The sequence below is a fragment of the Delphinapterus leucas genome, chromosome 14 (assembly GCF_059928025.1).
Source record: "Delphinapterus leucas isolate spDelLeu-1000000601 "Yukka" chromosome 14, BTC_Dleu_Yukka2, whole genome shotgun sequence".
Lineage (NCBI taxonomy): Eukaryota > Metazoa > Chordata > Mammalia > Artiodactyla > Monodontidae > Delphinapterus > Delphinapterus leucas.
The window spans coordinates 15,055,045-15,067,500 of record NC_143142.1 but is presented as its reverse complement, the minus strand read 5'-3'; the positions used below and the strand labels follow the sequence as shown (position 1 = coordinate 15,067,500).

The 12,456-nt window shown below is 51.2% G+C and overlaps 1 protein-coding gene across 2 annotated transcripts in view; it reads left to right on the top strand.

Moving 5' to 3' along the window:
• Positions 1-12,196, top strand: part of DRC10 (dynein regulatory complex subunit 10) — a 22,703-nt gene extending 10,507 nt beyond the window's left edge. For both annotated transcript variants that reach the window (XM_022550884.3, XM_022550883.3), the window contains exons 2-5: positions 3,143-3,964; positions 7,010-7,243; positions 8,929-9,000; positions 10,340-12,196. In XM_022550884.3, coding sequence (XP_022406592.2) covers positions 3,236-3,964; positions 7,010-7,243; positions 8,929-9,000; positions 10,340-10,639 — 1,335 coding nt within the window. In that variant the 5' untranslated portion in view covers positions 3,143-3,235 and the 3' untranslated portion in view covers positions 10,640-12,196. The remainder of the gene's footprint in view (positions 1-3,142; positions 3,965-7,009; positions 7,244-8,928; positions 9,001-10,339) is intronic.
• Positions 12,197-12,456: the final 260 nt, after the last annotated feature.

The following is a 12,456-nucleotide window of genomic DNA, read 5'->3' as shown; positions in this document are numbered from 1 at the left end:
ACACACAGGGAGAGAGAGGGTGAGTTCCTCAAAGGAAAAGTGGGGTGCTGTCACCTGACGAAGAGCAAACAGGTCACGGGAAGGCCGAGACATCCTTGCCCACTGTCTACCCCAGTTATGGCAGCTATAGCTCGATGAGTTTAAAACTGAAGTCTCTGTCCTCCCTTCTAAACTTCCTCTCCCAATTTCCCTAGATTCTCAAGGGCCCCACCATTCTCTCCCATCCCCACCCAAGCTCAAAACTGTCCTTCATTCATCAGGTCCTAATGGTTCTTTCTTCAAAACGTTTCTCACGTCCACAGACAGAGTATGAAAATTGAGATGGCCCAGGTAACCTGTAGTGGTGGCAACAGATCTCTCCCCAAGATGAATATCAGTCTTTTTCAGTGCTGGGAATTCAGTAGTCATGAAAATTGATAAAGCCTCTACCTTCTTTGGAGCTTACTTTTTAGAGGAGGGGAAAGACAGACAATAAATAAAGATGTCCATGGAGAGATGTCATATGGTGAGAATTAACCTGCGGAAAAAGTAAACAGGATAAGGGGACTGGGAGGGTGGGGGAGAAGGAGAGGGTTTATATTTTACATCGGGTGTCAGTAAAGCACTCACTATGACACTAATATTTGAGCCGAGAAGAAGTGAAGAAACACAGTCTGCAGATATGTAGACGGGTATTCCAGACAGGAGGGACAGCAAGTGCAAAGTCCCTGTCTGAAGTTGGATCATATCTGACACGATCAAGGAACAACAGCAACAAAAAAAGGTCAACTTGAGTGCATAAGAAAGTGAGTGGTAGCACTAGCCAGATTATGCAGGGTTTTATAGGTAATTGTAAGAACTTTGGCTTTTATTCTGAGTAGATGGGAAGCCATTGTAGCCATGGTGTGCTGGTAAATGTTTAACAACCAGTCTGGTGGAGAGGCAGTGCTGATTTGTAGAATTTGTCAATTTCCATGATGTAAATACTCCCACCATGGCTGATTTCAAGCTACCAATGATTTAAGAACCAACTCACAAATATCCTGAAAATTTAGCAATCAGCTCTTGTGAGCTGGGTTTTGAGTGGAGGAGTGAAAAGATCTGACATTTTAAAAGATTCTCTTTGGCTGCTGTGATGAGAAGAGACTGTGGGGCAGGAGGGTGGAAGTAGGGTGAACAGTGAAGAGGTTATCACAGTCATCTGGGTCAAGGATGATGGACACTTGGAAGGTCCAGTGGCTCAGTGACATCAGGGACAGCATTCCAACAATTCTCTTAATTTTTCCTTCTCATTCACAAAGTGGCTGCCATTGCTCCAGCATTAAGCCCAAGTTCAGGGAATGGACGTGAAGCCAACAATGTCTGTCTTTTGTGTCAGGAAGGTATAAGTTTTCATGGAAACCCCTAGAAAACTTATCCTTCTATTTCGTTGGATTTCATTGGTTTGAACTGTGTTTATAACCACTGCTAACTCTAAAGGAATCTGAGAAGGTGGGCAGTATTTCCAGCCTCTATAGTACTGGCAAACAAGAGGGAATTGGAGTTGGGGGGTGTGCCTGCCACAAAGACGCATGGCCTTATGGGAACCTATAAAAAGAATTTGACCCAACCTGGAAGCCCAGGAAAGGCTTCGCTGCAGAAGTGAGACACTTGAACGAGATCTAAGTATAAGGAATTAACTTAGCAAGGAGGAGAGAGAAGAGTGTTTCAGGAAGAAGAAATAGCATGTGCAAAGGCCCGGGTGGAAGGTTTACAATATCCCAACTGATCTGCCTGCCAACAGCCCTTCCTCTATAAGTCACCCATTACAACAGATCTTTCTCAAAGTCTAATTTTATCCTGTTACACTTTTCCTGAAATCAAAATGGATCCCAGCTTCCTACAAGATAAACTCCAAAGCCCCCACTCTGGTGTTGATGGCTGGTCATAATACCATCTATTCTAGGAATACAACTTTATCCCCTTCCTTCTGTAGTTGTTGAACCTTCATGTGTGCATGTTTCATATCTCAAAGTAGTAAACAGGATAAGGGGACTGGGAGGGTGGGGGAGAAGGAGAGGGTTTATATTTTACATCGGGAACCCCTAAAGCACTCACTATGACAGTAATATTTGAGCTGAGAAGTGAAGGTAAACTCTGGGAGGACAGGAACTATACCTTGCATCTTTTTTATAATCCCAGGGGCTCAATAAATACCTGAATAGATGACTACAGGGATGATCTTTTTTTTTTTTGCGGTACGTGGGCCTCTCAGTGTTGTGGCCTCTCCCGTTGCGGAGCACAGGCTCTGGACGCGCAGGCTCAGCGGCCATGGCTCACGGGCCCAGCCGCTCCGCGGCATGTGGGATCTTCCCGGACCGGGGCACGAATCCGTGTCCCCTGCATCGGCAGGCGGACTCTCAACCACTGCGCCACCAGGGAAGACCTCCACCCCGATTTTTTTAATCCATTCTTAAAAGCCAATGCAAATGCGCTGTGCTGGTCCTCATGCTGTTCGCTCTCAGCACCATTGCTTGTCCCTCTTCTGCTCTGTCTCCAGCTGCTGACCCCTGCAGGCTGCATTGCCCAGGCTCCCTTGTCGCTGGTTTCCCACTGGATTTGGTCAGTGGGAGGCGCTGGTGTTAGATTGGAAGGCTGGACAAAGGGAGAAACCAGATTTCTCCTCTTCTCTCTGCTTTGGGCTGCATTTCCAGCAGTGGCCACAGCTCCACTGGGGCTATAGTGACTCCTGGACAGGAAATGGCTGTGGCTCCAGCTTCCCCTGGGTGGCCCTGATTCCCAAACCCACTGCTTCCTCCTCCTTCATGGTTTCCTGCCATTGACAATTGCTGGGTGGCTTTCCCTTCCCCTGATTGGCCTCTCAATTCTTCCATCACCCATGTAACTGGTTGCTGTGTTTGAATACCTAGAATGATGTCTGTATTCCTGGTTGGTTCCTGCCTGACACATGTGCCTGAGACCCAGCTCCACACATGGTCCCTTACCCTTGGGGCCCTGAGCACTGTTACAAAGCTAAACGCGGCTTTCCTTGAGAGGTTCTGTGTAAAGGCTGCAGAGCACCTAAGACAAACTCTCCACGTCCACAGCTTACGGCTGCTGTGGCCACACCAGCCATCCCGAAGTCAGCCTGACTCTGCTGACTACCTACTCCTTCCTTTTTCAGGGTTGCCAGAGACAATAAAAGCAGGAAGCCCAGATAGTCCACCAAAGTCTCAATCTCTCAGGGCGTACAAAGGCGAAGAAGACCGCTCATAAAATGGCTTTGGACGTCCTTGCCGTGGCCCCTCTCTACCAAGACCCTGACGTCAACAGAGTAAGGCTGATAGCACAGACGACCAAAAACTCCACCACCCCGCCAAAACCCTTGCCTCCTACCAAGACCAAACTCACCACCATCGAGACCAAGAGGATCATGTCCGTCCTGGACGAGACCATTCACAAGGTGGAGTTGGTGACCCTGCTGTCATACGTGGCATCCAGTTCCAAGAATTCGGAGGGGATGCTGGGGGAGGACATCATGAAAGCAGTGAGAGAGCACCAGGACCTTTGCCAGATCCTCCTGGATCGCGTCAGTTACCTGCAGGAGGAAGAAAGGCAGTTGCAGGAGGAAGAAGAGTTCGAGGATGAACCGTGGTTCCGAGACCGTGTCCTCTCCATAGAGGTGCAGAAATCCCACCTCCCACCCCTTATGCAGCAGATCAAAGGATCCACCAAGAACATCGTGAGACTCCTGCTCGGTAACCCTCAGGCTGCCAGTCTGTTGCAGGTGCAGACCCTGGGCAGAAGTGCGGAAGCCCAGAGTTTTATTGATAGTCTGGTAGAACTCCGAGGTTTCCTGTTTGAGAAGCTACTCACTAGTCCCATGGAAGCCAGAGACAAGACTCAGTTCATCCAGGACATCACCAGACGGAATCAGAGGAACCAAGAAATCATCGATACTCTGGAAAATGAATTGGCAGCCTGCGTGAGGAACAGGGATGCAGAGGTATCACTGCACAGTATTGGTCAGGTTATAGAAGGAGCCCCAGGGAGGAGCCCAAATCTTCTGGCAGTTGGGTTTTTTCCTCAGTGATTTAAATAGCTGTTTTCATTCGTTTACTCCGTAAGCATTGTTTTGAGCACTTACCAGGTGCCAGGCCTTATAAACGACGAGTCCACATGGCCCCGGCCTCATGGAGCTCATGATAGGGAAGGTAGGTCTTAAAGAGCCGATTTAATTACAGTTTTGAGAAGTACAAGGAAGGGTAAGTATAGGGTGCTATAAGAGAGTGTTATAGGAGAGCTGAACTTGGAACTCAGGGACGTTGAAGCCAAGACATGGAGAACGAGAGGGAGTGAACCAGGCGAGTGAGGTAGAGAGAGACCTTCCAGGCCAAGGCTGGGTAGTAAATACTTAATTTAAGGCTTTGCTCGCAGATTACACAGGGCCTTTGAGGCCTAATCGAGGAATGTGGTCTTTGTCCTGAGGGTAAGGGGCAGGTAGGAGGGGTGGAAGCTCTAGAAGAATTTTTAAGAGGGGAAAGGATAACATGATCCCAACCTAACAAGACACATACTACGTGTTATTCTTCTTTTGCGGAGCACAGGCTCCGGACGCGCAGGCTCAGCGGCCATGGCTCACGGGCCCAGCCGCTCCGCGGCATGTGGGATCTTCCCGGACCGGGGCACGAACCCGTGTCCCCTGCATCGGCAGGTGGACTCTCAACCACTGCGCCACCAGGGAAGCCCCTATGTGTTATTCTTTACACACATTTTCGCACTAACAGCTAGCAAAGTCCCTGGGAAGTGGCATATAAGTATAGGTTTGGCTGCTAAATCAGAGACCCCAAATAATAGTGGCTTAGCCAAGCTGGTGATGTATTTCTGTTTAACAGAGAGCTGGCATGGAAGCTCTGCTTCGTAAACTCGTCAGGGGCCCAGGTTCCTTGCTGCTGGCTTCTCTGCTGTCCCCCACATGGGACTTCTAACTGTGGACCCAGAAGGCTGCTCCAGCTTTCCACTGTCATGTCACCACTGGTCCAGCCAGCAGGAAGGAGGAAAGGGGAGGAGGGGACTTTGTCCTACCCTTTTGGGACATCAACTAGAAGCAGCATTCATATAGTTCTTAGCTACACCCAGTGCTAGAGATGCTGGGAAAGTGGTCTGTAGCTGGGGCCACCTTCCCAGTGAAACATTCTGCTCTACAGCCTTTCTGGGGAGAACAGGTCCTGGGGGACAGCTAGCCAGCACTGTCACATTTTCATCGCCCTGTGATAGATGAGAGATCAAGGCCACCCTCCCTCCCTGATGTACTAGCTCGGGGGGTCCCCCCTTCCTTATGTTCTCTCCGACTTTGTCCTGTACAGCATTCATCAGGGTTTGTTGATGACTGTGTGATGATTTGATGATATGATTGGGGTCTGGCTCCCCCACAAGAGAGCAGGGACCTTGTCTCTCTTGGCCCTCCACTGGGTCCCTAGTGGGCCTGGCACAAAAAGGGGGACAAGGTAATTATCTGCTGAGTAGAGAGATGACAGGCTCCTGGGTGCTCAGGGGAGACCACTCATAGGTTGGAGGGGTGTCACCTAGGGAAAGGAAGAGGACTTCCAAGTGGCTTTGCTGGTCTCATTCGGGTAGTGGAAACAGCTTGGGGCTGCCAAGTTGGACAGATCTGGGGTCAAATTCCATTTCTGCCAGGTGGGCAGATTTCATCAGGTCACTGGATCTCAGTGTAAAATGAGAGGATGACACCAATAAGGCATGTTGAGGGGTCCACAAGAAAAGCTATGACTGCGAATACTACTGCCTGCTTCAAACCCAACCCCTGAAGGCTGAAGACTTGCCCACAGGACAGGCTTGTCTCAAACCCCTCCCCACCCCGCCTCCCACTCCCTGAGTACAGGAAGTGAGCTCAGACCCGCTGCGGCCCTGCTGCCAGCTGCCCCCAGCCCGAGGCTGCTGGCCTGAGCCAGCCACAGCACCGGTGTGTTCAGAGGGACACCCTAGCGCTTGTGATCAGCCTTTGGAGTTTATTTACGAAACAGCGGTGCCCCCCAACCCCAATTCCTGTTTTATTTTACTTTATTTTATTTTTATTTATTTATTTTTAACATCTTTATTGGAGTATAACTGCTTTACACTGGTGTGTTAGTTTCTGCTTTATAACAAAGTGAATCAGTTATACATATACATATAACTCCATATCTCCTCCCGCTTGCGTCTCCCTGCCACCCTCCCTACCCCACCCCTCTAGGTGGTCACTAACAAACCACCTAGCTGATCTCCCTGTGCTATGCGGCTGCTTCCCACTAGCTATCTATCTTACGTTTGGTAGTGTACATATGTCCATGCCACTCTCTCACTTCGTCCCAGCTTACCCTTCCCCCTCCCCGTGTCCTCAAGTCCATTCTCTAGTAGGTCTGTGTCTATTCCCGTCTTACCCCTAGGTTCTTCAGAACCTTTTTTTTTTTTTTTTTAGATTCCATATATATGTGCTAGCATACGGTAATTGTTTTTCTCTTTCTGACTTACTTCACTCTGCATGACGGACTCTAGGTCCATCCACCTCACTACAACCAATTCCTGCTTTAGAACCGACTGAGGGTCAGGAGCCAAGCCAGGCCCTCAAGGGGAGAGTCGGGGGCGGGGGGCAATCCCTGCTGCGTGTGTTTATCTCACACTTTCATGCATCGCGCCAAGTGTCCCTGGCAACTAGGCACTCCCCTGCTGTGCCCCGGCAGGAGCGTCGCGCTGTCACAGACCTCTCCTCCTGTGACCCCGCTCAGGCGCGCCTGTGCACTTCACTCACGCCGGGAAATAGAGGACGGTGGCCAGACAGCCTGTCTGGATCAGACAGACCCGGCTTCAAATTCCATCTCAGCTGCACAACCCCAGACAGACTCAACCCCCGTGAGTCTCAATTTCCCGGTCTCTAGGCAGGCTGTCCCCGTCCTCCGGGGCCAGGGCTGGGATTTGGTGGCTCACGCCAGCCTCTCCTGCGATGGCTCATGATCTTGGAGGTATCCTGGAGCCTCTCTTCTTCCTGGCCCAGGTGGAGAAGGAGAACTTTGTGATCCAAGAACTGAAAAACCACCTGCACCAGCTGCCCAAGCTCTCAGAGAACAGCCTCCTTCGCACCAAGCAGGAGGCTGAGAAGCAGCAGAAGGCGGACTTCCGGGCCTCGCAGGCCCGGGTGGCCAAGACCCAGCAGGAGATCCTGCTGCTGCAGGCGCAGTTCAACAGCCTGGTCGTGGAGAACTGGGAGGCAGAGCAGGCGCTGAGGAAGGTGCCCCGGGGAAGCGGGGCGGTGGGGGCAATGGGGCCACTGGGGCAGGGGAGGGGGCGAAGGGAGGGCCAGGTGCAGGGCTTGGGGTGGGGGGCAGGGCTGCTTCAGCCGCCCGGGGCGCAGCTCCCTGGGGAGAAGGGTGCAGGGAAGCCCAGGATGGACGCAGTATCCCTCGGGAGGCGGGAGGGAGCAGCACACAGGCCAGGGGCTGGGGGCAGAGAGATCAGGTCCTGCTGCAGGCCAGCTCTGTGACCTTGGGCAAGTTCCTGAACTCCTCTGGGCCGCACAAGGAGGATGATACCCACCTGTCCTGCAAAGGAAATGAAGGCGCACAGAAACCTCTGGCAAATCTCTTAACTCCCTCCGAGCCTTAGTTTTCACATTTTTAAAGTGAAAGTGATTGAATAGGCCTTAATGAGTTGCTATGAGAATTAGATGGGATGATGGGTAGGCAGCTGGTAGCACCTAGTAGGTGCTCAATAAATATCCTTTTTTCATCTGCCTTCTCCATCGTCTCAGCCAGGACCCAGGCCCAGCATGCACCCAGTTTGCTTCCGAATCCCTTTCCTCACAAAGGACACCCTTTCTAACACTTGTTCTCAGATTCGTTTTTGTTTCACTACACTTTCGAGCATCTAATGGAAGCACCGGGCCTCTCCCCCATGAAAAGGCACAGAAGCACATACCCATGGTGGGGGGCAATTCTTGGGTCACAGGCCCCCTGAAGCCAGCCCATCCGTGGTGCCCAAGTTACGAACTCTTGCACTGTAGGACTAAGGAGCTGATTTTTTTTTTTTTAATTGAGGTGAAATTCACATAACATAAAATATAACCGTTTAAAGTTATTCAGTGGCACTTAGTATATTCACAATGTCGGACAACCACAACCTTTATCTAGTTCCAAGATATTTTCATCACCTCCAGATAAAACCCTGTACTCATTAAGTAGCTTCTCCACCCCCCTCCCCCCAGTCCCTGGCAACCACTCATCTACTTTTTGTCTCTATGGATTTGCCTATTCTGGACGCTTCACGTAAATGGAATCATATAGTATGTGGTCTTTCGTGTCTGGCTTCTTTCACTTAGCCTTGCACTTTCAAGGTTCATCCACGTAGCACTTACCGATACTTCACTCCTTTTTATGGCAGAATAGCATTCCACTGTATGGACAGGAGCTGACCTTTTAAAAACAAAATTAGATCACGTTCCTCCACCGTATCTAAATCCACCCAACAGCTTCCACTCTCCCTTACGTTAGAAACCAAACTCCTTCCACTGCTGACACTCCCTCTGTGACACAGCTTCTCACTCTGAGCTCAATGGGACCATTCTCCTCCCCGGCCACGCCATTCCAGCCACACTGGCTCAGTTCCTACCCTTTAAACATCACCAGCTTGTTCCCACCGCAGGGCCTTTGCACCTGCTGCTCCCTCTGCCTACAATGTTCTGGAGCTGGACTGCTGGCTTCAAATCCAAGCTCCACCACCCATCAGCTCTGTAATCTTGGGCCAAGTGAGTTAGCACATCTGATCCTCTGTGTCCTTGCCTGTGAAATGGAGAACATACCTTGTGATGTGGATTCGGGAGGCGAGGCATGAGGCAGGGCCTGCTGATGCAGAGCGGGCTGAGTGCCTTTTATTGTTAATATTAGTCCATCACACAATGACTAATGGAATTTTTTTTAGAAAAAATATAAAGTGGAAACGGAAATTGAGAACTGGATCCAGAAATACGATTTGGAGATGAGTGAAAAGCAGGTATCTGTCTGCCTAAGTCTCTCTCAAGTGTGTTTCCCAAGATCCTCTAGGAATGGAGGTGAGGGGTGGAGAAGAGAAGCCCTAGTATGGTCCATGGTCTATGCCAAGTTCTGGGCCTCTCCAGAGTGGCTTCCCTGCCCCTTCCTTAGGCTCAAGGGTTTGTCTAGCCTGGGGCAGTGAGGGGAGTGGTGGGAAAGGAAGGAGCCAGAAGCTACGAGCCACTAAGATGTGCTTGACACCAGGCCCGAAGATCCTGGCTCCATCTACTGTCAATATGCCAGACTCCCTGTTCCCTCCTGCTCAGCTCCTGCTAGCAGCCCCCTAAGCCAGGACTCATCCCCACGGGATTCAAGCGTTCACCTCCACCACTTCACTCAGTCACTCAGGAACTTTCTACCGAGTGCTTAGATGTGCCCAGTGCTGGGCTCCAGCGGTCAAGAAAGTCCCCATTGTCATCTGGAGGTTCTACTCTAGTGGCACTTACTCGCTGTGTGACCCTAAGCAAGGGACTTGACCCTTCTGAGCCCATTTCTGCATGTGATCACAGTAACACCCACGCTGGAACCATGGTGGGGATTTAACGAGTCACCGTTGTCACAGGTGCTTTTACAGCACAGGATCTGGCCTGGAGGAGGTGCTCAGGGAATAGTAGCCTAAAAACGGGGTGCCCTTAAGCCTCCACCCAGCTCTGTGATAACATCGGTGGCCCAGCCCCGACTTTGGGGCAGGGAGGCCTGGTGAGCACTGGAAGTGACATAAGCCTCTGAGTGGTCAACATCAGGTGTGCTGTCTGATCCTGAGTGCTCTATGAAGGGGGAGGCTGTGCTCTTGTTTCTCTGTTCCCAATGAGGGTGGTGGGTGAATGATGGCAGAGACGGAGTCCACTTAGCTCTGTGTCCTCTGGAAGTACTTTTCTTCTGGTAGATGCCTGGTGGGAGCGGGGGGGATGGACGTTGCATCCATCCTGTCATTTAATCCTGGAAATAGCTCCCACCCCTGCTCCTGGGTTTGGAATTGTCCCCATGTTTCAGATGAGGAAAAATGACGGCTTGAAAGGTGAAGCCCCTCGAGATGTGGCTGAGCTGGGATTGGAAGCCCAGCCTGCCCAGCCCACGAGCCGTGTTCTTTCCTCCTTCCTGACCTATTTCAGCTGGGTCCCACCGCAAACTCACATGGACCGCATCAGCTCTCCCATTCTCATCTGGGCCTCAGATGCAGAAAGGCTTAGCGTAGGCGGTATTGCTGGGGGCGGAAGCGCCTTTGGGAAGGGTGGGAACAGAAGAGGGTGGCAGGCGGTGCTCTGTGCCTGGAGACCCCTACCCCCTGCCTGTCACCCCAGGATGAGTACGAGGAGTTGGATGTCATCCACAAAGAGGAGAAGCTGCAGCTGGAGGAGCTGAAGAGACGGCATGACGTGCTGGTGGAAGAGTTCTCCCAGATCCAGGCTGAGCAGGAGATCAATGCCAAGAAGAGGCTGGAAGCCGAGCAGGCGATGGTGCACATGGTGCGGGCTGCCATGCTCATCCAGGCCCTGTGGAGGGGCTACCTGGTCCGCTCCATGCTCAGGTCCAAGAAGAGGAAGCGGAGCAAGAGCAGAGTGAAGGGCAAGGGCAAGGGCAAGGGCAAGGGCAAGAAATGAGTCCCTCCCCCCAGCCTGCCCAGACCCCTGCCCTCACCAAGATCTTACCTCTCACTCGAGAGCTGGCCTGGAAGCCCCTGGGATGTGGAGCCCTGCAATTCATGGCTTTAACACTTTTTCAAAATTAAAAACCCTTTTAAACCACAGCCTACAAATAAACTTCACTTTACCCAGGGCCATTGGGTGCGTGTCCATGCTGCAGGTGCCGTTTCCACGAGGGGAACACACAGGCTGGGTGTCAGCACGTAACCATTCCTTCCTTTAGCCTCGGTGGGAAGCCGGACCTTGGGCTGCATCTCCCTCAGTCCCAGCCCAGAAGCTGCCATGACTGCGATGGACACATCACCCACCAGGACAGCTGGGTGTGGGTCACAGCTGCCCACAGGGGAGGGCGGGGCAGGCAGAGAACTCCAGGAGGAAGAGGGAGGGTTTCAGGCTGCACTCTGCCCCTGCTCTGGATATCAATTTGCCCACAACTTCTCCCTGGTTTAGCACCATGAAAGCTCAGGGGTCCTGAGGTCATAAACCAGCAACCTCACATTAGCCTTATTCGGTGTCCAGGTAGTTGAAGAATATATTTTTTAATTCACTACTGGCGTTTTTTTTTTTTAAGTCTTTATTGAATTTGTTACAATACTGCTTCTGTTTTATGTTTTGGTTCTTTGGCCGTGAGGCATGTGGGATCTTAGCTCCCTGGCTAGGGATCCAACCCGCACTCCCTGCACTGGAAGGCAAAGTCTTAACCACTGGACCACCAGGGAAATCCCCACTGCCGGCATTTAAAAAATCAGAGGCTACTGCTTAAAAATGCCTTTTCTGGAAAAATCTCATCATCCAGATAGCCCGGGCCTGCGTGTCTTCTAAAGGTGAGGAGCGCCCCCTTTGGGTGGCAGGTTGTCCCAGTCGCCACCACTCAACTGTCTTCCAGCCATCATGGCCTCAGCGTCAGTCATCCCTTATCATCATACTTGGGCGGTTGCTTCCCTTTTTTAGTACAGTTTGGAGGAAAGAGGTATTTGTGGCCAATGTCTACTAAAACATAGGGGCAAGGGATAAAGGCAAATGAGAGCTGAATGTTTCAAGTAAAACTGAGGAGGGAGGGAACTAATTCTTTGCGAGAGTTCTAGGAAATTTAAACACCCTACATGTTTAAAATGCTGTCTGTGCCAAGAGCATGGCTCGCTTGCGTCCCTCACGGGGCACCGGAGCCGTGTAGGCGTCTGAATGTGCGCCCCTGGTCCTAGGCACTGTTGGTCCCTCCCAGACTGTTCCCCGGGAGTGTCTGCTCTTCCCTTCCCCAAAGGTGGAGGCACAGAACCAAAGATGTGGTTTCCAGCTGGGCTCTCTGGAATCCCGGTGCTTCCTGGAGGTGCAATCCACCAGGATGCTGGGATTCTGGGTGCAGCTCCATCAGAACAAAGGCTTTGCTGTTCTTCCTGAGGGGCCTGACCCAGGATGGTGCAGGGCAGGAGGCAGGCGGGCGCTGACCACTTAGGCTTTCTTCCTGAGTGCTCTCCAGGTGCCATGTGGAACTTTCTGGTCTTCTTGGACCCCTCAAAGTCCAAGCAAATCCTAGTCACTGTGGGTTTTTTTTTTTTTTTTTTACAGTAGGAAATGTATATCATATATATGATTTCAAAACAAGTCAACTATAGCCCATATTCTGAGCTCAGGAAGAATCAGCTAACCCCCCAATTAGTGGTATTAGCTAGAAACCAACACAGGAGGATTAGTTGCCCACCTGCCACTGTCATGATTGCTATGTTATTTACCTTTGTTATTTAAATCAACTCAGGCCTAACACTGGCCTTTATCCT